The 23,661-nt window shown below is 43.7% G+C and overlaps 1 protein-coding gene across 1 annotated transcript in view; it reads right to left on the bottom strand.

Annotated features, from left to right (window-relative positions):
- TRIP11 (thyroid hormone receptor interactor 11) overlaps nt 1–23,661 on the bottom strand; it is a 441,702-nt gene that overhangs the window by 115,990 nt on the left and 302,051 nt on the right. Inside the window, exons 12-13 of the mRNA XM_078660069.1 lie at nt 13,011–13,151; nt 5,602–5,795 (exon numbers count right to left, since the gene is read on the bottom strand). Coding sequence (XP_078516195.1) covers nt 5,602–5,795; nt 13,011–13,151 — 335 coding nt within the window. The remainder of the gene's footprint in view (nt 1–5,601; nt 5,796–13,010; nt 13,152–23,661) is intronic.

A 23,661-nucleotide genomic window follows, 5' to 3' on the forward strand; every position in this document is an offset into this window, starting at 1 on the left:
CCAAGAAAAGGAGGAGAGCTTGAGATTGAGGGACAGAAACCTTGAAAAGACACGGGAAAGAAACTGTGCTCGAAGATCTCAGGGAGATGGGAAGAGGGTGTGAGAGAGCGAGAGAAAGGGGTGAGAAAGTACGAGAGAAAGAGAGAGCAAGATAGGGGGATTGGCTGCTCTTCCAAAAGAAACCTTATTAACCTCAAAGTAAGGCAGGTGTTCATAGAGGCAATGACCACACACCAGCTGACGGCCGGGCACCAAGGATGGGCACCAGGCCAAAAGAGGTGTGTGAGCCAACAGAGAGAGCAAGGAAAGAGATGGGCTGTGCACATCTCCTGAGTATAAGTGAGAGCAGCACCGAGATGAGTCGAAAGGGAACCCGGAGGTGGAGGAGAAGGCGGTCAAGAGGTGGAGGAGTGCCCATCGCGAGGTGGTACAGGAAGGCAGCATGTGTGAGCACGGAGTAGAGAGAGGGAGTACAAGGTAGGGATAAGAGGGGGCAGTGATCGTGGAAACAGGACCCAAACTCACTAATAAAACAAGAGCATAACACTCACAATCTAGGTGTGCTTAAAAAAAGATATACCTTCATATATACATTGCACCACCAGTGAGCGAAGTAACTCAAGGTATAGAGCACCTGCCGCTGAAAGAGTGACATAAATCAAATAAATACCCCAAGCGCAACACTGAGGCGCACCATAAATGCAGAACAGATAAATATTATTTTTTAGAGGTTTGTAAGTTATGAAGTCTCATGGCATACGCCACCACTGAGTTAGATAGCTGAAAAGTTGCGTGCCTGCCGTTGTAAGCAGGCCATAGCCACGTGTAAAGAGGGCCCAAACTGTTTTATAAAACAAGAGCATAACACAAACAATCTTAACCGAAAGGTGTGCTTTAGATAAAGATAAACATACATATATGCTGCACCACTAGTGAGCAAGGTAGCTCAGTGTGTAGAGTGCTTGCTGCTGAGAGTGTGCCATGAATGAAAGAAATATCCCAAGTGCAACACTGAGGCGCACTATAAATGTTGTAGTAAAATAACCAGTAACTGCATGTTGCATTTTTTTTCCGAATGACAAGCTGCATTGGCATTTTGACATGCCGGGGGGCTTCCCGTTCACTCTTCGAGCGGCTCCTGCCTAAGCCTAGACTTATGGAATAAGATTCCCCTCTGAATTACGGGATTAATTTCCGCCTATTTAAAGAATCCGACCAACTGGTGGATTTGCAACTTCAAACTAGACGCCTAGTGGTATCCCATGCCACATGTACTGGCTGTCGTCTGATTCATTTCCACCTCTTTAAAGAATCCCACCAACTGGTGTATTACGCAACTTCAAACTAGATGCCTAGTGGTATTCCATCCACCTGTAATGACTGTCGCCCCGGGCCTGAAGAAGACCCGCTGTGACTCGGTCACAATCACGCACTTCTCTGGGTCAAAACATTGTGTCCCCACAATCCATACCCTACGCTCTCCACCTCAAGCAAAAGACAGAATTTACAATAGGCGTATTGGAGATTGATGTGATTAGGGACGGATGTCTATTGATCTCAACATTTTAGATACTTCTTGTACAGCACTGTATAGAGCTTGTTCACTTATAGCACCATGTCACCTCTATATCACCTAAGCCCATGCAAGTCACCCCTTCGCTGTTTTAAATTATTTATGTTGCTTGTGGCAGCCATAGTGTGCTATGACAAAAACAAAAAAAGAGAATACGATGTCAATATATTAATTTTGATTTGCTCAATCCAAGTGTGTTTCCCTATCTTTCTGTACATATATTGATGAAACTGTTAAGTAATTACTTACCCGACAAAACCAATTGTAGCACATATTCCAGACACACAGGTTCTGAGGGACCCTGGGTCACCCCACTATACTTGATGCACTTTCTAAAAGTTGCATTTTCAAACACACAATTTAAAAACCATCTTTACTAAAAGACGTGTTATTAAATTCTGAGTTCAGAGAGCATAAACTTTATTTCCCTATCTTGTCCCAATGGGAAGTTATGCTTGTAAGATGTTACAAGGCATTTCCCATTCTATTGTATGGGGCAAGATAGCCTTTTAATAGTGAAAAACGAAATTGGCAGTATTTCACCATCAGGACATGTCACGCACACCAGTACATATCCTACCTTTCACAAACACTGCTCCGTGCCCAGGGGGGTACCTTGGGCCTACCATAGGGATGCCTTACATGCAAGAAAAGGGAAGGTTAGGGCCTGGCAAATGAGCACTTGCCAAGTCGACAGGGCAGTTAACAACTGCGCACAGACACTGCAGTGGCAGCTTTGAGTTACTCTTTCAGGGCTACTTATGTGGGTGGCACAATCAGTACTGCAGGCCCATTAGTAGCGTTTGATTTACAGGCCCTGGCACACTCAGTGCACTTTACTAGGGGCTTACCAGTACCAGTAAATAAAATATGCAAATCAGGGAGAATCAATTATAATCACAATTTACACAGGGAGCACTTGCAATTTGACACTGATCAGCAGTGGCAAAGTGCCCAAAGCATCTAAGCCAGCAAAAACGAAATCTAGCACAGCATCAAAAATGCATGACGTAGATGCAAAAAGTCTGGGGAAACTACGCCAGAGATGTCAAGTCTAACAGGCCCTAACACAGAACCATCTCAAAAAATTAACTCTACCTTACAGGGATACTTAGTCAACTAGCCCATGTTCATCTGAACCAGCGCTATAAAAAGTCTACGTACAGAACAAGAAAACACGTGAGAGAACCCTTGTAACAAGCCGAGAGCTGTAAGTTGACAGCTATACAGACAAGCCGAAAGGCTGGTGAATATTAAGAGCAAGCTCGCATGAATGGCTCTGGCCCAGCCCTTCTAACCACAAAGCATCAACAAGTGGGGAAATCTTCAGTTTAACTTAAGCATCCAAATAAGAGAGGTAGTCAAATAGCTAAGCTGGTTTCTGATAACCTTGGTTCAACCCCACTACCACACTTGCTACAACGTATAATCCTCGGCAAACAGCTCAGTTGCTGCACCTCAGTTTCCCTTAACTGCCAGCTTTGAGATGCTTAGAAAAGTCCTAAATGCAGGAATGCATATCTAAAGAAGGAAAGAGAGGGGGAGGGAAGGTCCTTATGACATACATAAACAAATGGTAACTAATACAATATGAGGAATTATTGTAGCCGTGTTCATCAGGTTTTATTTATATTAAACAGATTGGTACTCTACATGAAACAAAAACACCTAAGTACAATAGGTAAAAATATGCATCAGTGGACCTAGGCAAAAATGGATAATCACAAAACGCGTACAGGGCTGGTCTGGGACAGTCTCGTGTCAGGCAAGTAAATGTGACCGACTGAACTCCAGCCCTACTTGCATATCAGATGTGCTTGTATGTAGGGAAATGTCCTCTACACGCACAGCAGACTTTCTTCTTCTTCTTTTCTCCCTTGAAAACAGTGACAGAGATTGTGAAGTAAAGAGACAGAAGAGAGGTGGGAAGGAAGGGGCACTAATACTGGGTGGCCCTGCAAGACAAGAGAAAAATAACCTGTCTGTGTTTGCATTTCGGAAAAAGCCTGAAGCAGGTAAGGAGCTTGTGAATTGTTAGTGATGTGGATGCTGCATTTCTCAGTCTGTAACATGAGCTCTTGCCCCCCCCCCCCCTAAGTTTATGGCCAGAGCATGTAGCCTTCAAAGAAGTTTTACCGGTGGCTGAAATGGACAGCGAACAATAAAAATGATTCAAGTAGCAGTCCCTGAACTTTCAATCTAAAACCACCACCAAATGAGAGTATTTTGCTTTGAGAAAGGTGGCAATACTAGGGAGGCGTTTATAGTTATGACAAGAGGTGGGGCATATGTGAAATACAGTGCTGTGGGTGTACAGAAGAGACACGTTCAATGACTTCAGGAGAGACATGCTGGAGGGCCGAGCTACAAGACGACATGCTGGGGATGGTAGTATCGATTTACAGGAAGGGAAGGGGACATTGTGGGTTCTACGGACACCTGGCTCTCTAGGAAACTTGCTGGATGAGCGGGCAACTGGTACTGCGCAGGTTACCAGGACAGAGCCAAGGGCACTACAGCTTCCTAGAAAATGGGCTTGCTGGGATATGTGCTACTGCAAATTGGAGAAGGAAAACAAAAGCCTTGTGGTCTGCAGGGCATGCACATGTCGTCCTGTTGCATGGAGACCCCCAATTCAGACTAGTTAGACTTGCAGGAAATGCACTCACCCTCTAGGACACATGGCTTTCCACATCCATGTAGCTTCCTCCTTGTGTTAAATTGAATTACAGTAGAAGCCTTAGCACCGCCCATTGCAGTCTTAAATGGAACGGCTGCATGGCTCTAACCTAGCAAGAACAAATGCAATCTTCTACCATCTTCATGTACAGGCACAGCACCAAGTGAAAGAGCTGGACTTGCTTTCGTATCCCTGCTTTGTTGAGAGACGAAGAGAACAGTGGAAAAAGGCGCCTTCTCTATAAACAAGCGTGGACGGTGTGGAGGAGTGTGATCAGTAAGACAGAGAAGTGCTGGGTGGGAGCAGAAAGGAAGCATCACAAGCAAAACGTGAAAAGTAAATTAAAGCAAACCTAAATCGCAGTGCGAGCAGCAGAGGATCGATGGAGGGAAGCACAAGAAGAAGTGGTAGGTGGGAGGGGAAAGAAGAAACTCTGGCAACATTTTTAGTCGCGACTGAAAATATGAGCAATACAGTTAAAGGAAAATTCAAAAAATCCGAAATCACAGCGCGGACATATCAATAACAAATAGAACGATGGGAGGGAAGTGGTGGGGAATGGTGCTGCATAAGGAGATTGACTAATTTGCGAGCAGCCAAGGGCGGAAGGTGGTGGGGAGACAGCACCATGAGCCAAGGCAAAAGAGAAAGTGTACTGAAACTAACTAAAGGACCAGAAGTGAACTGATCCAACAAGGTCAGTCTCCAGGACGGGAACAAAACAGCAAAAAAGCAGGACGAATGAAAAGTATTTACCAAAGAAATTTTAAAAGGCAGACCTAGGAACTAATTAAAGTGATATGGGCGTGTGATGGGCCTGGAGAAAGCCCACAGAAGTAGATACAAAATGTTAAGAAACAGCACCTAAAAATGTCTGCTTGCCTTCCAAAATACACTTTGAATGAAAATCTGCATCTTGGAATGTGCCTTATACCTATGTTCAGGTTATAGCCAAAGGAAAATGACTTAATTGGGCATGTAAGAAGATTCAGTGAGGAGAGGGTGGAAGCTGTGTGGTCTGCTTAAAGGTGTTTTGGTAGCGCAGACAGACGAAAACTAAGAGTGGACTGAGTCATATTATTCTGTGTAAAACTGGGAATGCTCGCCGATTGTGTACAGTAAGAAGTAATTTAGAAGTGAAGGGGCATTTGACATAGTGGGCAGAAGTTGAGCGTATCAAATAAAATACTCTAGGTAAACTCCAACAAATCTTTTGAACTTAATATTGAGAATGTGCTAGGAACCCAGTGGACACATTAGTTATATGAATTCCAGCTCGCCATAACCACAGAAAACTAATGAAATGTTAAGTGAGGTGAAACGCCGGAAAAATGGACAATAATGTTACCTGGCATTTTCAACAGCAGTTGACGACAACAATAATCTTTCTTCCAACACTGTGACCTTCTTCCTTAGTGCAGCCTCTCTGTCCTCAGCAGCTAAAGCTTCTCGAGTGTATGAATCTTCCATCTCTAGAAGGTGGTTTCTCAACCTCTCCAACTCCTGCTTTAAACGCTGCTCCTTGTCACGTAAATGTTGGATCTATATATTATAAGTAAATAATGATACCATGCAAGCATTTACTTAATCAGTTTTTAAGAAACAAAACTTTCACATCATCCACATCCTAAGTGTTTTTCACAATCTTATGGTGTTCATCTACTTACCATTCCCACCACTCTACACCCTAAAAACAAACATATCCTAACTCAAACTTGATAAACCCATTTAAAAGAGGTAGATTCTACTGTAGGAAATGCCACTTCGTCCAGGTAGCAAACAGATTCGTGCAATGGTTCAGGCCCTTTTTATAGTCTAGATCGCAGCAGATCAGGGTCAACCACTGTTTCTCTCTTTTGAAACGAGTCACAGCTCTCGACACAGTCTCCTTCCTTTTCATCACACACCTTAATCCCACTCATTATCCACTTCCGGGCTTTCAGGTAGCAGCCCAATTTGACAAACAAATGTAGATTGCCTGCTCTGCCAATCATGAGCCCTGTTGAGATTTAAACAAAGTGTTATGTAATGCTCAATTGTGTATTGTATTGTAAATGTATTCGGCTTACAACTCAAAGAAAGTATCATATTTGGGGCCAAAAACAAAGTAAATGGAATGTTTTTCACTTTTTGACTCACCTAGCACTAAATCTGCAAATTTGCACAGCATTGTTTCCACCAACTGAAGAAACGTAAGGAAAATGCTACTTACCAGTATGCATCTGTTCTTGGCATGTAGGGCTGCTGACGTTCATATCTTAGCATAGATCGCCGCCTAGTGTTGGGTGGGTCTGGATGTTTGCACCTTGTTGTCTTGGAAGAGTCTTCGAAGTATCACGAGATAGGTGACTCCTCCCCTGGACTACAGTGCGCATGGGCATCTTCTCCATCCTCAGATTGTTTTTCGCCATTGTGGCAAAGATGGAGTATAGTAAAGTAAGAGATGACCATGTAAATGTATGTAAAGAAGATAACCATGCAGCTGTGACAGGCACCGGGGACAAGGGTGGGCAATATGAATGTAAGCAGCCCTACATGCCAAGAACAGATGCATACTGGTAAGTAGCATTTTCCGTTCGAGGAATGTGGGCTGCTGAATTCATATCTTAGCATAGACTGTATAGCAGTTTCTCCTCTAGCGGTGGTCGACTGTATCAGCTGCAGTGGTTGGAAATAGAGTTTTAAGGACAGCCTGGCCTACAGCAGCTTGTTGTTTGGCTTGCACGTCAACACAGTAGTGTTTTGTGAAAGTGTGTATGGTAGACATTGTAGCTGCCCTACATATGTCTTCTAAGGGAATAGGAAAGCCATGGATGCCCCCATTTTACGCGTTGAGTGTGCTTTAGGGGGAACTGTTACAAGTGCACTTTGCTTTTTGATAGCATATTTGAATGCATTTAACTAGCCATCTGGCTATTCCTGCTTTGGAAATGGGATTGCCCTTATGTTGTGGTGAAAAAGAGGCAAATAGTTGCTTTGTTTTCCTGAATGATTTTGTCCTGTCAACGTAATATAAGAGAGCTCTTCTAACGTCTAGTGTGTGTAGGGCTCTTTCAGCTACAGATTGTGGGTTTTGAACAAAAACTGGCAATTCTATGGACTGATTGATGTGGAAAGTGGATATAACTTTTTGCATAAATTTCGGGTTTGTACGCAGCACTACTTTATTGTGGTGAATTTGCATGAATGGTTCCTGAATGGTTAGTGCCTGTAGCTCATTCACTCGCCTGAGGGAGGTAATAGCAATTAAAAATGCCACCTTCCATGTTAAGAATTGTAGTTCACATGAATGAAGTGGTTCGAAGGGAGGTCCAATGAGTCTGGTAAGTACTATGTTTAAGTTCCAGACTGGAGACGGTGGATGCTTTGAAGGGATAATTCTTTTAAGTCCTTCCATAAAAGTTTTGATAGGTGGGATTCTGAATAGGGACACGTGTTGTATGTTTTTAAGATATGCTGCTATAGCAGCGAGGTGTAGCCTTTTGGAGGAGTATGCTAGGTTACATCTTTGAAAATGTAGCAAGTAACAGCTTAAATTTTGGATGGAGGCATCCAATGGATTGATTTGATTATTATTACAGTAAATAATAAATCTTTTTTCCATTTAGCTGCGTAACATGCTCTGGTAGTGGGACGCCTTGCTTCTCTGATAATGTTCATACAATCTGGAGGCAAGTTAAGATATTGGGAATTCTAAGATTTCAGGAGCCAGATCGCTAGGTTCATCTGATTGGGATCTGGGTGCCTGATTTCTCCATGGTTCTGCGTTAGCAGTTGTGGCGAGAGGCACACCCTTTGGTGAGGAACTACTGAGAGTTCTAGGAGCGTTGTGTACCATGGCTGTCTTGTCCATGTGGGAGCAACCAGGATCACTGTGAGTGACTGTTGCCTTAGCTTGCATGCCACTAATGGAATCATTGGAGTTGGTGGAAAAGCGTACATAAATCTGCCTGACCAGTTCATCCATATCGCATTGCCTTGTGACAACGGGTGTGGGAACCTGGCGGCGAAGAACGGGCATTTTGAGTTTTCGTTTGTGGCAAACAGATCTATGTCTGGATGTCCCCACTTTTGGAAGAATGGTTGGAGAACTTGAGGATGAATCTCCCATTCGTGTATTTGCTGACTGTGTCGGCGTAGTAGGTCTGCTATCTGGTTGTGTGTCCCTGGGAGGTGTTCTGCCAGGAGATAAATGATTTGAGGAATCGCCCACTTCCATATGCTCTGTGCTAGGTGAGATAGTTGCAGAGAGTGGGTGCCCCCTGTTTCTGGATGTAGTACATGGCTGTCAGGTTGTCCGTCTGGATCAACACAGTCTTGTTGCACAAGTATTTCTGAAACGCTTTCATTGCCAGGAACATTGCCAGTAACTCTAAGTGGTTTATATGGAGAGTCTTTTGTTTGACTGTCCAGAGACCTTGGCCTGTATATTGAAGGAGATGGGCTCCCCAACCTGTCAGTGATGCGTCCGCTGTTAATACTACCTGTGGTACCGGCTCTTTGAACAGTCGCCCCTTGGAAAGGTTTTGTGGGTTCCACTACTCCAGAGAGCGGTAAATGCAACTGTCTACCAACACTAGGTCTTTTAGTTGTCCTTGAGCTTGGTTCCACTGGCGTGCTAGGCATTCCTGTAAGGGGCGCATTTGAAGCAGAGTATGAGGGACGATGAATATGCAGGAGGCCATCATCCCTATAAGCTGCATGAACACTCGATCTGGCAGAGTGTGTTGTGGCTGAAATTTTTTAATGAGAGATTGTATGTTGGCTATTCTGTCTGGATTTGGATATGCCTTTGCTACGGAGGAGTCTATTGCTGCTCCCAGATATTGCTGTATGTGGGAGGGTTGCAGGTTTGATTTTGGGTAATTTATTGAAAATCCTAGATTGTGCAGTAGCTGTATCGTGTGTGAGGTATGGTTGGCACACTGTACGTACAAATTGGCTTTTATGAGCCAATCGTCGAGGTAGGGGAACACATGGATGTGTTGCCTTCTGAGGTGAGCTGCCACTACTGCTAGGCATTTTGTAAACACCCTTGGTGCTGTGGTTACCCCGAAGGGGAGGACTTTGAATTGATAGTGCTGACCTTCTATTGTAACCCTGAGGTATTTCCTGTGAGCTGGATGTATTGGTATGTGAAAGTATGCATCCTTGAGGTCTAGTGTTGCTAGGAAGTCGCTTGCTGGGGTAGTGGAAGTACCTGTTGTAGAGTGATCATATGGAAATAATCTGAGTGGATGTATTGGTTCAAAGGTCTGAGGTCCAATATTGGTCCGAGCGAGCCGTCTTTTTTGGGAATGAGGAAGTATAGAGAGTATACCCCTGTCCCTTGATGTTGTAATGGGACTGGCTCTATGGCACCTTTTTCTAGCAGGGATTTCACCTCCTGTTGTAACAGCATGATGTGTTCTTTGGACATTGGACAGTGTTTGGGTGGCATGTTGGGTGGAGTAGATATGAGTTCCAGGCAGTAACCATACTGGATAATTTGTCTCACCCACCTGTCTGTAGTAATGGTATTCCAGACTAGTAGGAATTGTGTTAATCTTCCTCCGACTGGTGTTAAGTGGTATGGAGGGAGTGTGAGAAAGTCACTGATCGGTGGAGGCTCGGGTGTTATTATTACCACGTCCTCTGCCCTTGTTGTTGTTTCCTCTATAACTTCCTCTATTGGAGCCTTTATTAAAGGTGCCTTGTGTATTACTTGCATAGGATGAGGATGTTTGTGATGTGTTGCCTCTGCCTGAGCCTCGAAGGGAGGAGCGACGAAAAGAGCTTCTAGACTGTTGAAATTGAAGTTCACCCATGGACTTAGCGGTGTCAGTGTCTTTTTTCATCTTTTCTAAGATGGTATCCACCGCAGATCCAAATAAGAAATCCTGGTTAATTGGTTGATTGAGTATGGTAGACTGCACTTCATTTTTAAATCCTGAAATGCGAAGCCAGGCATGCCTGCGTAGCAATACACTAGTGTTGACAGACGTAGCGGCTGTATCAGCTACAAGGGCGCATTTTATGAATGCGTTAGAAATGAATTTCCCTTCCTGTATTAGGTCATTAGCTTTTGGCTTATAGGGTTCTGGTAGGTGTTGTAGTAATCCCTCTAGTTCGTCATAGTGTGCTCTGTCATAGCGTGCTTGTGACTGAATGGTTCCGTCACGGCCCCGCCCGCCTAATAGAACCCTCAGCGCAGGCGTGAAATCAGCACCGCGCAGGCGCGGCGGCCGGGCCGTGACGGAACCATTCCGTCACCAGCACAGCACCACCATGGCTCGTGACGGAATGGTTCAGTCACGAGCATGCAAGGGGTTAAAGATGTCTGGTGCATGCTTTAGTACCCCTTTTAGCATAGGGAGTGCACGTACATTCTTCTCTGATGTTGGGAAGGTGTTAAATAGAAAATCCTCCTCTATAGGGTCAGTTTGCATGTGTACACCATGATACTGACCTGCTCTGTCCACTAGTTGGTTAAAAGCGACAGTGTCGTCAGTAGGAGACGGCTTTTTGGGGTATGTAGTGGGATCAGGTATGAGCTGTGTGTAATCAGTGTCATCAGGGTCATTATGGTCACTCCATGTGTCATCTGGGTTCCCTGGATAGTCAGGTGGTATAAAGTCATCCTGAGGATCATCCCCCATGTCTTCTTCTTGATCATAATCTACAAGTGAAGGAGAATAGGGCACATAAGGCATGTTGGGAGTGAAAGGAGGAGGTGTGTAAGGTCTTGAAGGGGATGTGCCAAAGTCCTTTTTCTTTGGAGGAACAGGAGAAGGGGCTTCAGTGTACAGTCTTCTCTTGTTTTTATTGTAGACTGTATGTCCTGTTTCAGGGTCTATATACAGTCTTTGTTGTGGATCTGGGTGAAAGAGTTCTTCCTCCTCTGTCCGTGGCGCCGAAGATTTAGCTTTTTTCGACTGTACCGCTTTTTTCGAGTCGAGTGTCTCTTTAGGCTGGACTTTTTTATTCTGTGAAGCCTTTTAGGGTCGACGGGCTTTTTCGGCTCGACGCCTTTTTTCGGTTCGACGCCTTTCTTCAGTTCGACGGCCTTTCCAGGGTCGACGACCTGTTTCGGCTCGATTACCTTTTTCGGCTCGACAACCTTCTTTTGCTCGACGGCTTTTTTCGGCTCGGCGACCTTCTTCGGCTCGACGGCCTTCTTCAGCGACCTTCTTCGGTTCGACGGCCTTCTTTGGTTCGACGACCTTCTTCGGTTCAACGACCTTCTTCGGTTCGACGACCTTCTTCGGTTCGACGACCTTTCTCGGTTTGACGACCTTTCTCGGTTTGACGACCTTTCTCGGTTTGACGACCTTTCTCGGTTCAACAGCTTTTTTCGGCTCGTAGGCCTTTGTCGGATCGACGACTTTACTGGGGTCGACGACCTTTTGGGGTGGAGTGGATTTGCCCGGTCCCGGGGCACCGGAAGGCTTTGGTGTGGTCTTCGGAGCCGAGCCGGAAAGCGGGGCTTCTGAAGCGGAGGTTTGGTCGCGGCTAAGGCTTTTGTGCGATGCTTTGACCGGAGCCTTATGTGGAGGTGGAGGCGGGGTAGGAGCTTTGGTACTCATGGTTTGCCCCGGTGTGATCTGGTCATCGGAGTCGATTGGTCCTCTACGGTGACTATTTCGAGATCTTCCGAGCCCTCTAACTCTGGGATTTCATGTTCGTCATTGAAAATTTTTCCGGTTCTGGTGCCTGCCGCTGCATTTCTAGTCGAGCAGCTCTTCGGTTCCGGATAGTCTTTTGAGACCGGAACAGAGCGCAAGCCGGACAGTTTTCTTCGTTGTGCTCCGGAGAGGCACCTGTTGCACACCCTATGCTTGTCGCTGTGTGGAAATTTGGCTCCACACTCTGGGCATTTTTTAAACGGGGTCCTTTCCATCAGCAGAAGGTCCACGTGGCGTCGAAAAGGCCCAACGGCCTGCGTCAACGACCGGAGAGAAAAGGAAGTTTTGTCAAGTCGAGGGATACCGAGCGGAAACAATACAGTTGAAAGTTTAAAGTTTTAGAGGTGGAAAGTTGGAAAACTTCGGTCCCGAAGTTGGAGTTGTCGAAGTGCATCCAAACCCAATGGCGGAGAAAAACATTCTGAGGATGGAAAAGATGCCCATGCGCACTGTAGTCCAGGGTAGGAGTCACCTATCTCGTGATACTTCAAAGACTCTTCCAAGTCCACAAGGTGCAAACATCCAGACCCAACACTAGGCGGCGATCTATGCTAAGATATGAATTCAGCAGCCCACATGCCTCGAACACATTCTTCTGCTTCTCAGCTCTAAGCATTGGGGGTGCTGGTCAATACCCTTTTAGATTACAGCTACCCCCCATTTACAGCGTTCTCCCCAAAACTCAATTTCAAACAGCCAAGAATGTGGCAATTTGAGACATAAGAGTTATCAGAGGGGCTATCACTCAAATGTTAGCAGATCCCTGAGCTCACAACCAATGGCAAATGGAATTTGGTTCATGGTAGTTTGGGGGGCTTATGAAAGGCTGCAACCCAACACTTCAGGATAACTGGCCCAGAAAATACCCCTTATCCACCAACACACAATAAGAATAAATCTCTCCCTAAAGTGTGATCTCTTCAGTATCCTCTACAGTACAAGCCCCTAACATTTGGACACCTTTCCCACTAGATGTCAGGCTCTCCACTTCCTTTACAGCTATAAGGAATAAACTTAATTTTCATTTTCAAACCAGTTGGACCAACTGCTTCATAAAATTACAAAGATTGTCTTTATTATATCTATGGCGTACCTCATTTTGTAGTGCTCCGTTTTCCATTTGCTTTTGTTTAAGTGCCATCATAACTTGATCTCGCTCGTGCTGAAACATAATGGCTTTCTCTTGCATGGACTTCACTTCATTCAATATCTGATTCAATTCACCGGTCTTTCCCTGGAAATTGAAAACAGAAAAAGTTGTGTTGTTAAGTAGGCATGCATTAACTAAGTTAAACAAACTTTAAATCATGCTTTGAGCTTAAGTTTTGATATTGTTGTTTTTTTTTTAGGTGTTAAAAAAATTGAATCACTGATTATAATGTACTGTACTTGCAGCAGTTCCTCCGGAGCACAGTGTGCTGTGTCTTCTATGTGATCTTTTCAATAAAAAGAGTTGTTAAAAAAAAAATAAGCCATCAAAATGGTCTAATGGTAAAGTGGGAAATGCTACTTGGTTGCGACCTTCCGGTACAGAGATTGTCTCATGTACAGGTGTTAACTGTGGCCCCTTCTAAAACTGTAATTGTAATACTGCCATCAATTAGGCTACCAATTCTATTGCCTGTTGAAAATGAGTTAAGAACTAATTAGACACACAGCCGTTTATTGGAGTTGAAAGTTTACTTTACCTCACTGTCTCTTTTAAGGAGTGAAATTTATTTTCATGAAAAGACAGACTTTACTAGGGTACATATTGCAACTATTATTACGAGTGACACCAAGACTTTGAACATTACTCAATAAGTATCAAGATCGGTAAAACATTCATTTTACCCCATTAAAGGACTTACAAATCCTTTACATTTTTGAGACCCGTATCCTTTTTTCACAGAAACAATTCATGCAGAGGTATTGGCACAACTACTGATAGATTAGGAGAGCATCTCATTGTGCTTACAAATGTGTGCTTGATCCAAATAAGTCAATAAACTATTGCCTATAACAGTTGTAGTTGATTTTGGAAACAACAATCATCTTTTAGCTTCAGGATTTTGTTACAAACACAAAATTAAATCACTAGAATCTTTTACAGATTTGCATACATTTTTTCAATATTCCACAATGTGAGGATAGGCACCTGTGGTAAAAACAGTTACTATGGATATACGACCAAAAGGTTCAAAGTCAGGTACTTCTGTGAAGTCAGAAATTCGGTCAGCAATGTGAGCTCTCCTTACCCATTTTCTGCCTACTCCATCACGAGGCACAATTTTACCTCAATTCTTACCAACCAAAATGCTCTTACCAAACCACTCAAGGACACACAGGTCACATTGGAGGATAAAAAAATGTCAATGACAGAGAACTCAATTTAAATTCAACTCAATTTAAAGTAACTGGGTTTTCACCAGCAATGGATCTTTTAATGATTCCTACAATCAGTAAATATATTAATGATATTCGGCACATCTTTTTGTACTTGTGTGTCCACTGTGAAAAGATTTTCAGGACAGTACCTAATACTGAACACCTTCATAATCTCTACCTTTCCACTTTGCAGATCGCATTCACTAGTGTTAGATAAAAAGGTGCTGCAAGACTTTTGTCTTAAGTATTAAATACCTTTCTCAGAAGCTTTCTTCAATAGCATACAAACTGTCATAGAGCACTGGAGGTAATACTGTCTGATTTAGATGATACATTTTTCGGTGGAGCCCTCAGAAAACCGGAGGGAAACTTAATCAATGTGGAATTTGACTAACTGCTCTCTAAAAGGCAATGCTTGAATTTAAATTACCCTCGTAGCTGACGTCATACCTACTAGGAAAGATGATTTCCACAGCACAAAACGTAAAGGATAAGTTCAAATGGATCGAACATAAGCCAAGATGGCATCAAACAGATCTTCAAAATTAAATGTCTCCTGGGGATTACCCCCTTAGTATTCATCTTAAGAAGTCCTTAATAAAGGGATGCAAGACCGGTGTTTCAAGATCTGCTATTGTATGATAAATTGAGGCCTTTTCTCTTTGTGTGCTCTTCATCTGATGTTGTCTAATGTGGTACATAACGAAACACTTCAAGTATTTGGAAGGTGACTTGATTACGATTCTTTCCTGTCACACAAATGCACTTAGAGAAGATCCCTGGTCCCAATGGCTTCCAAGAGGAACAGTTTTAGCAGATTTGCTTCCCTTCTAAAGCAACACCTATTATCCCGATTAAACAAAACCGCTCAAAAAGTAAGACTGCCCAACCATGGGACAGTGAGTGTAGATTCCAAAACAATAGAACCCCTCCCCTAGAGCATCCCTCCCTCTTATAGACTGATATAACACATCAATGTTGAGACCAAAGTACTATAAAAATTCTCACAAACTGGTTGCCAAGAGTATCATGTCCCTCATACACCGGGACCAAAATAGCTTTATGTCGGGAAGGGCAGCACACAAAGTCTAACATAGTTACAATTAGCACTTGCCAGAAGTCATGAACTTGCAGAACTGCTTGTGCGGTCCCTTCATTCCATTAGCCGAAACTTTATGTCTCAAATCCTTAGCAAAATGATATTTGGGCTCCAATTCATAGCCCAAGTGAAAAAGCTGTACACAGAAACATGGGGCCTAGTGTGAATTAATAGCGTGCTATCAGACCATTTCACAATCGAGTGGGCACAAGACTGAGATGCCCCCTCTCCCCCATGTTTGCTTTCGCAATAGAGCCACTAGCAGAGTGAGTTAGTAGAGCTGCACGTCTGAGGGATTAACAGTTAAATCGACTAACCAAGGATCCCTTATGGTTCCACACCGATGACGTCCTCTTATTTATGCAAGATGCCATCACAGTTAGTAAATGGGTAATAAAAAATCATGAGTAAAACAGAGGAGCTCCAGTCTGACTGTGAATTGGGACAAATCAGTACTGATCCCAGTCTGTGTAAATTGGAAAGAGACACTGAAAAACACAGTTCTCAGTCAGGATGGGTAGTTTCAAATATTTGGCAATTAATAGAAAACGTTCCCCTTACGAGAGCTGTGATCTGACCAGTGTCCCTAAGATGGATACAATGAATGAGGATTTGAACAGATGGACTGCTCAGCCTCTCAGTCCTGGGCATGATTTTAACAATGTGATGGGTGTTAGAAATGGGAATCCTGGTTGGAGGAGGTATGCATCCAGGCTAGGCAGGAACCACCACAGTAGTCAGGGCAAGCTAGATACACACTATAAGATAACCTGTGTTCACCCTCTTGTAGCTTGGTAAAGAGAAGTCAGGCTTATCCAAATAGGCAATGTGTAAAGTATTTGTACAAACAAACAAACAAACCAACACACACACACCCACCCCACAAAAAGACTCCACGCAGGTTTAGAAAAATAGATTATATTCTGAGCAAAATAAGAGCAAAAACAATAGAAATCCAATTTATAAAAAGTTTGGATATTGAATTTTAAAAGAATAAATGAGGTAAAGTGCTTAGAAGCAAGCTGTGCAAAAAAGGTTACTTTAGGTCACCCTGGGCCGGGTCAAAGTTTGGGCCAACCGCGATGGAGTGCCTGTCGGCTACAGAACCCACGCAGACCCTGGTGAACAAAGTACCTTTCCTGGATGCAAACTGAGAGATGGGTCAATCTTCTCCAAGCAATAAAGGCAATGCTTCAGTCCCAAAGACGGGTACCGGAGATGAGAGGCATCTCATGCAGTAGAGAGGAAGCATGGATCTCACCAAGCTACAGCTGTTGTTATATGGGTTCCGATGCGTTGATCTATGGTGGCAAATCGTTGATTCTGAGGCGATGAGCCGATTTTACTCCCACTACCGGGTCGGTGTGGTCGAAATCTGTGTTGCAAGTATCTGGGTCGCTTCCAGTGAGCCAGGCACAGAAGCAGGGGTAGAGACTTTAATATCCCTGAGTTTCAAGCAACAGGAGGCAAGCCAACATGCCCTTGGAGATCACTTGGAGTGAAGGCAGAGCCCAGCTCTCCTACAGCAGAGTCAGAGAGCAGCAGGGCAAAAAACAGAAAAGCAGGCCTTCCAGATCAGCAGTCCAGTTGATTCCTTTAAGCAGCACAACAGTTCTTCTGGCAGATCTTCAGTTGCAAGTTCAGTAGTGTCTGATTTTAGAGGAGGTCAGAGGCCCAGTACTTATACCCACACGTGCTGATCATGTGGGAGTGACTTCAAAGCAGCTGTCTGAAGTGTACAAGTATCCCTTTCAACCCAGTCCTGTCTGCAAGGCTACCTGAGGGGAGTAATTAGTCCTTTTTGTGATGACAGGACACAGCCTATACAAGTTCAGTATTAGCCCCTCGCTTCCATCCTGCCCAGGCAAGGCCATCAGATTGCAGATGTATGTATCTGGGTACTCATATATACTTATCCTTCATGTGCTGTGGCTGTCTAGAGGAAATGCACAAAGTGTAGCTGTCAACCACCCCAGACATACATTGGAGACAGGCTGTCAGGCACACAGATCAAAAAGTGCAGAGAAATGTCCACTTTCTATAAGTGCAAGGTAGGCTGTGGGAGAACCCACAGTTAAGGGAATGCACAGCTCAAAAGACAACAATGTCTAAAACAAATTTATCAATAGCAGTTTAGAATTCTTATGAAAAGCTCTGAAGCCAACCATTATATGTTTCATCACATATGTTTTACTGTTATCGCATTTTTCAAATCACAGCACAAAAACATTATTAGCATGTATAGGTATACAAACTGTTTGTGTCACATGTCAAAATAATATCAAGTCAACAATGCGTTTGAGCACTTGAGAGATACATAACATTCTTATTTCATCCATCCCAATGCATTTCGGGTTACGTGGAACCCTTCGTCAGGGGAAAGCGTAAGAGGGTGAAGTTTTCTCATTCAATGTCGCCACTGGAAATTAAGAACACAACAACATGCAGTAAAAATACTGCTCGGCTATTAGGATTTGCACCCCAAGTTGTGCATAGAGAATAAAGAGTGTTGGAGATAGGCCAGTATAGTAGTTAAGTGAAATGAATCCTCCAATTAAGGAGAGTGAGAAGGGTCCAATCACCATAATATGGAATGAAAATAATAGTAATAAGGAAATAACGTCTAAATAATACCTTGCAGAAGGTGTTGATCCGCAAAAGAGATCAGGTGCTGAGGGTTTTGATCCGCAAAAGAGATCAGGTGCTGAGGGTGTAAGTGTGGGGCACTGCTGTCTGTAATTGCAATGATATAATGGAGTGTTATAATGGAGACTGTCCTAAGACAGTGAAGAGACCGTAAATAAAACGAGACGTTATAATGCTCGCTTACCGTAAGAAACTAGAAACCCACTTAAAGTCTACACACAGGTGTGCACCTGCACCCCCCTATCAGCACTTTCTATAAGTGGCATTTCTAAAACAGTTATGTTAAATCCAACTTCACCAGTAAGGAGCATTTAGCATTACCATTCCAAACATCAAGTATAACAAAGCTACTCCTCTCTGATCAGGAATTACAGTATAAAAGTGGAGTAAGGAGTCCCTAATGCTAGCCTAGGAGAGGAGTAGGCCTCACAGTAGTGAAAAACGGAATAGGCTGTTTGTCACTACCAAGACATGCAAAACATAACAGTACATAGCACCCTGCCATTAGGGATACCTAGGGCCTACCTTAGGGGTGACGTGTGTAATAAAAGGGGAGTTTAGGGCTTGACATGTAGTTTTAAATTCCAAGTCGAAGTATCAGTAAACTACACACACAGGCACTACAGTGGCAGGCCTGAGACCAATTTGAAAGGCTAATTCTGTGGGTAGCACAATCAGTGTTGTAGCCCACTAAGAGCATTTAACTTCAAGGCCCTGGGTATATGGAGCGTGAGACGTATACAAGAAGTGGATTTGGCCTGGTCGGCGCTTATCTTCAGACTTTGAGGAAATTCTGAAAATAATTGACTGCAGAGGGTGTCAGAGGAGGGAGAGTCAACATCGGGGAGCAGTGAAGATTTCTAAGTTAGGACGTAGTCACTTTTTTGGAAATCGAAAATTTAAAGCAGGATGAAGATGGAGGCTGTAGCTGATATGGGTTCCATGTGGCTCGATACCCCTTTGGCGAACAACTGCTGAGCAGGATTTGCTGCTGCAGAGAACAACATGGCAGGAAGTGCTGCAAAAACCAGCTGACTGGCGATGATCCTTGGGCAGTCCCGGTCTTTTCTCAGTTCTCAGAGCAGTGTTTAGCCAAAAATGTTCTACATTCCAAGTTTTAATTTTCACTACCTGGGCACCTTTAAAACCACAACTAGAAGTCCAGGACTCGAGGGGTTTAAGGATTCCCTCAGGCTGGGTGTAGGTGTAGGTTCAAGATGGCTGGAGCCTTTTCTGTCCCTGAGGTTCTAATCAGGAGGCCAGCAATTAGCCCTTGGAGCCATACTGGTAGTTCTGGGTTCGAGTGATAAAACAGGTTCAAGCAGCACGGCTGGCCTCTGAGGATTCAAGGCAGTCTCCAGGAAGCAAGGTGCAGCAAAGCAGTCTTGGGGAGTACATAGCAGGGCACAGCAGCAGGCAGTCCTCTCAGATTCCTTTTGCAGGTCCAGAAAGAGAACTGAAGAATAGGCTCAGGGTAGTATTTCTACACCTGGTGCCTTCATTGAAGTAGGAGGGTTGACGTTTCCTGCTCCCCCTGCCATGGCTCCAAGCTCCCTGCATGAACAATGTAGGGGTGACAAGTCCTTTGTGTGAAGGCAGAGCACAGTCTATTCAGTTGCAAGTGGGGCTGTGCCAAGCTCCGTTCCCCCCCATCCTGGCAGTTGATGGCCCATCCAGGCACAACTAATTCCTTAATTATGTGGCTGTCTGGGAGGAATAATCATAATCAGAGTCTGACTCCTAACCACACCCAGTCACATGACCTAGGACAGGCTGCATGGTTAGGACCAGGAAATGCCAACTTTCTAAAAGCGTCACTTTCAAAATTGAAACTTAAAATCCAACCTTATAATTAAAGAGGATTTTTAATTACAATTCCTCAGACACCAAACAAGAAATACTTACCTGTTCTCAATCAAACGCTAGCACTTAGTATTTGTAATAAGGCAACCCAATGTTATTCTATGGAGAGGTAGGGCTCACAGTAGTGAAAACGACTTTAGGAGTTTTTCACTACCAGGACATGTACAACTTAAAAGTACATGTCCATCCTTTTAATTATGATGCACCCTGCCTTATGGGCTATCTATGGGCTATTTTAGGGGTCATTTATTTACAATAGAAGAGGAGTTTAATGCTTTGCAAGGGGGTTAGATTGTGGAGTCGAATTGACAGTTTAAAATTGCATTCAGGCTGCAATAGCCTGATATGCTTTAAGGGGCTATTTAAGTGGGTGGCACAGTAAGTGCTGCAGCCTACTGGTAGTATTTAATATACAGGAACTGGGTATATGGTACATCACTTTACAAGGGACTTATAAATAACTTAAATAGGGCAATCAGGTGCAAGCCAATTTTTCCATGTTTAAAGGAGAGAGCACATGCACTTACGAACTGGTTAGCAGTGGTAAAGTGCAGACAGTCCAAGGCCAACAAAATAAATTCTGCAAAAACAGGAGGGATGAAAGCAAAAAGTTTGGAGGTGCAGAGAGAGTCAAGTCCAACAGATCTCAAGGATGCATACTTGGCCATTGCAATCTTGCCTCCGCATCGCAGATTTCTTCAATTCCTGTAGAAAGAGTAGGCGTTCAAATCGAAACACTTCAATTCACACTGTTTTCGGCCCCATGGTGCTTTAAGAAGGTATTGAAACCAGTCGGGTAGTAGCTATGAGTACAAATGACCAATGCCCAAACCAACTGTCACACCACCTTCAGAACGCAGTTCAATTGCTGGAAGAGCTAGGTATGGTCATCAACGAGAAGAAGGCGCTTCTCACACCGTCACAGAGTACTACCTTTCTGGGATTTATTATAGATTCCAGGGCTAAGTACACTGAGCCTTCCCTCCAGGAAGATAGCAGAAATTCACCAGGAGCTGCGGAAGAGGCATGCACGTAAATACACCTCGCTGCGACAAGTCGCTCGCCTGTGGGCCTCCTATTGTCCTCAATACAAGACATATTCCCAGACCCATTACACTAACGGGCACTGCGGAGACTCAAAGCTCAACATTTGTAGAAAGGACTAATGTATGTCGAGCTGGTTCCCTTGACAGAGAAGGTCAAGGAGGAGATGAGATGTTGGCTGATGCACTTGGGAGCATAGAAAGGAAAAGCAATCTTCGGTTCCATCCAAAATGTTGTCCGAGTCAGATACCAGCAAGATAGGATGCAGTGCAAGACTTCAAGAGTCATTCACAGGAGAAAAATGGTCTGCTCAAGAACAACACTTACAAATATATTGCCTTGAATTGATGGCGGGTTCCACTCAAGAACAACGCATAAATTGTCTTGAATTGATGACAGGTTCCTTCGCCGTACAGGGGAGTAACGAGCCAAGATCCTAGCTAACCTGGCCAGGTAATTCTGGACCTTCCGTCTGAACAACAACTGGTCGGTCACAGCAGAATACCTGCCCGCCAAGAACAACGAGGTAGAGGATTGGTGCTCATGGAATTGGCAAGCCATGAGCCTGTGGAAACTGAATCCATCCATCTTCGTGCAGATACAGCGTAGATGTAGTCTGCTTACTGAGGACCTTTCCACACTGAGACTGGACCGGCGATTTTGGACAATCACTCGTAAAGGAATAAATAAACATTTACTTGAGTGACTTTCTAGAGCTTGACGTGTCTGGTTGGAGGCCAGCTCACCCTAGGGAATCCATCGCCTCCTGTTCCACTACATTGACAAATGGCTGAGGTGTCTGTGTTTTGATGGACCAGCATTGGTCAGGTTTTTGATTTGATTTGATTTGATATGATTTGACTTATCCATTTATAGAACAGTGGTCCCATGCATAAGAAATATACGGGCACAAATAAATATAGATACAATGGAAGCTATATTCAGTAGTGACTTGTCCAGCCGGACAGAGGTCCAATTTTTACTTAGAAAAGAGTTCAAACAAAGATACCTTCAACAGTTCTACGAAGTAGGGCACAAGCCTGTACCCAAACGTATACAGATTGGCATAGTGAAGAAAGTAGTTAAGAGGGAGAACAGAATTTTTAGGCAGCAGCTATAGGATTCTGTAGGTTACACAATAACAGAAAGTCTGTGACTTTTTAAACACCATATACTATGAATGTGTAACTTATGTGTTAGGCTAGTAATGGTGTTCAATTGAATTTCTGTTAAGTAAGTAAGTTGCAGAAACCTGACGTCATTGCTTCAGTGCTATTATTCTCAATTTTTGATAGCTTTTTTACTATGGTAAAAAGAGCTTTACTAGATTTTTTTGACTCATTAATTGTTTGCACAAAATAGTTACTTTTGTCAGTTATAGCTAAGGTTACTTTATACTCTTCTTTAAGCCTAGCGTTGTAGTTTGTTCTCCACTTTTTCTCGGCTCTTTTCAGCTGCAGTCCAGACCCACAAGCAGCAGTGACGGATGCCTTTCTCCAGGGTTTAATCAGAAACAGGGATGCGCATTCCCTCCGTTTACAATGCTGATGAGAATGACGACACAGGTTTGGAGGAAGAGGTCAGCCTTAGTGGTTGCCGCTCTAATGTAGAGATCGTAAGTCTCGTTGCCAGTTCTGATGGGACTTTTTTGGGATTCTCCAATCAGTCTACCCTGATCCCTGGTAGTGAAGTTGGCTAGGTAGGAATGGGACATTTGTATTTTTAACATTGTAGGGATTAAGAATTCCAAACAAGAATGAGGAGTACACAGATATCGGCTACTGTTGCAAAGAGGGGTCCAGGGATGTGGAATTCCTATAGCCTGACGCCCAGGACATATTGTTTGGGATCAAGGGCAACAAGTTTTAATGTGAATTTTGTCCTTGGGACAAGTAGGCCCAACGCCCTGCAGCACAAACCCTTTGGCTGCCAGTTTCCAGTACCACATTAACCCCTTGCCCGCGGCCGGAATTCCGCTCCTGTGCTGGACATTCGATCGCGGGTGTGGTCATGACGGCCCCCAGCCGTCATCAGCACACGAGCACTGTGTGCCATGACGGCTGGGGGCCGTCATCAGCATGGAAGGGGTTAAGGATCAGGGAAGGGTACTGCCTGTAGTTAGGTTAATATTTGTGTGCATGTGTTAATGCTGTTCAAACTTGTATTTATGGTTCATTATTTGAAAGCCTTTATTATTAGGGTGAGCGCGCTAAGTAAATGTACGTTCTGACTGCACTACTGACAGTGGTTCCAGTATGAAAATGTGTTCACACAGTTTCAAGGTTTAGCAACATGAGGCTATGCATGATGCTCACAGAATGCTCTCTGATTAGATGCAAATATTTGCAGAAGCTTGAAAGAAAGATTAATGTTTCTTTGCTTTCAATATGAAATGCACCTAAAAAATGAAAGTAGGGAAAAAAAACATTTTGCTAAACTATTGTAAAATTTCAGGTACCATTTCTTTGCAGCATAATTTAGTAAAATGTGTTGATGCATGCTAGTATATCCCAAAAATATTCATATTGGAAAATTTGTGTAACCAGTTTCAATAAGATTATGGGAAACAAAAATAAACAAGCCTTGGCAAAGCTAGTCGGTCTGACATTGGTGGTCAGCTTTTTAGTTTGGCAATGCATGACTTGTTTTGGCATGGCTTTTGTAAAACCTTATTGATGTGAGAGCTGCCGGGCCCTCACCATTATAACAAACATTGGCAAACACA

The sequence above is a fragment of the Lissotriton helveticus genome, chromosome 9 (assembly GCF_964261635.1).
Source record: "Lissotriton helveticus chromosome 9, aLisHel1.1, whole genome shotgun sequence".
NCBI classification, from domain to species: Eukaryota; Metazoa; Chordata; class Amphibia; order Caudata; family Salamandridae; genus Lissotriton; species Lissotriton helveticus.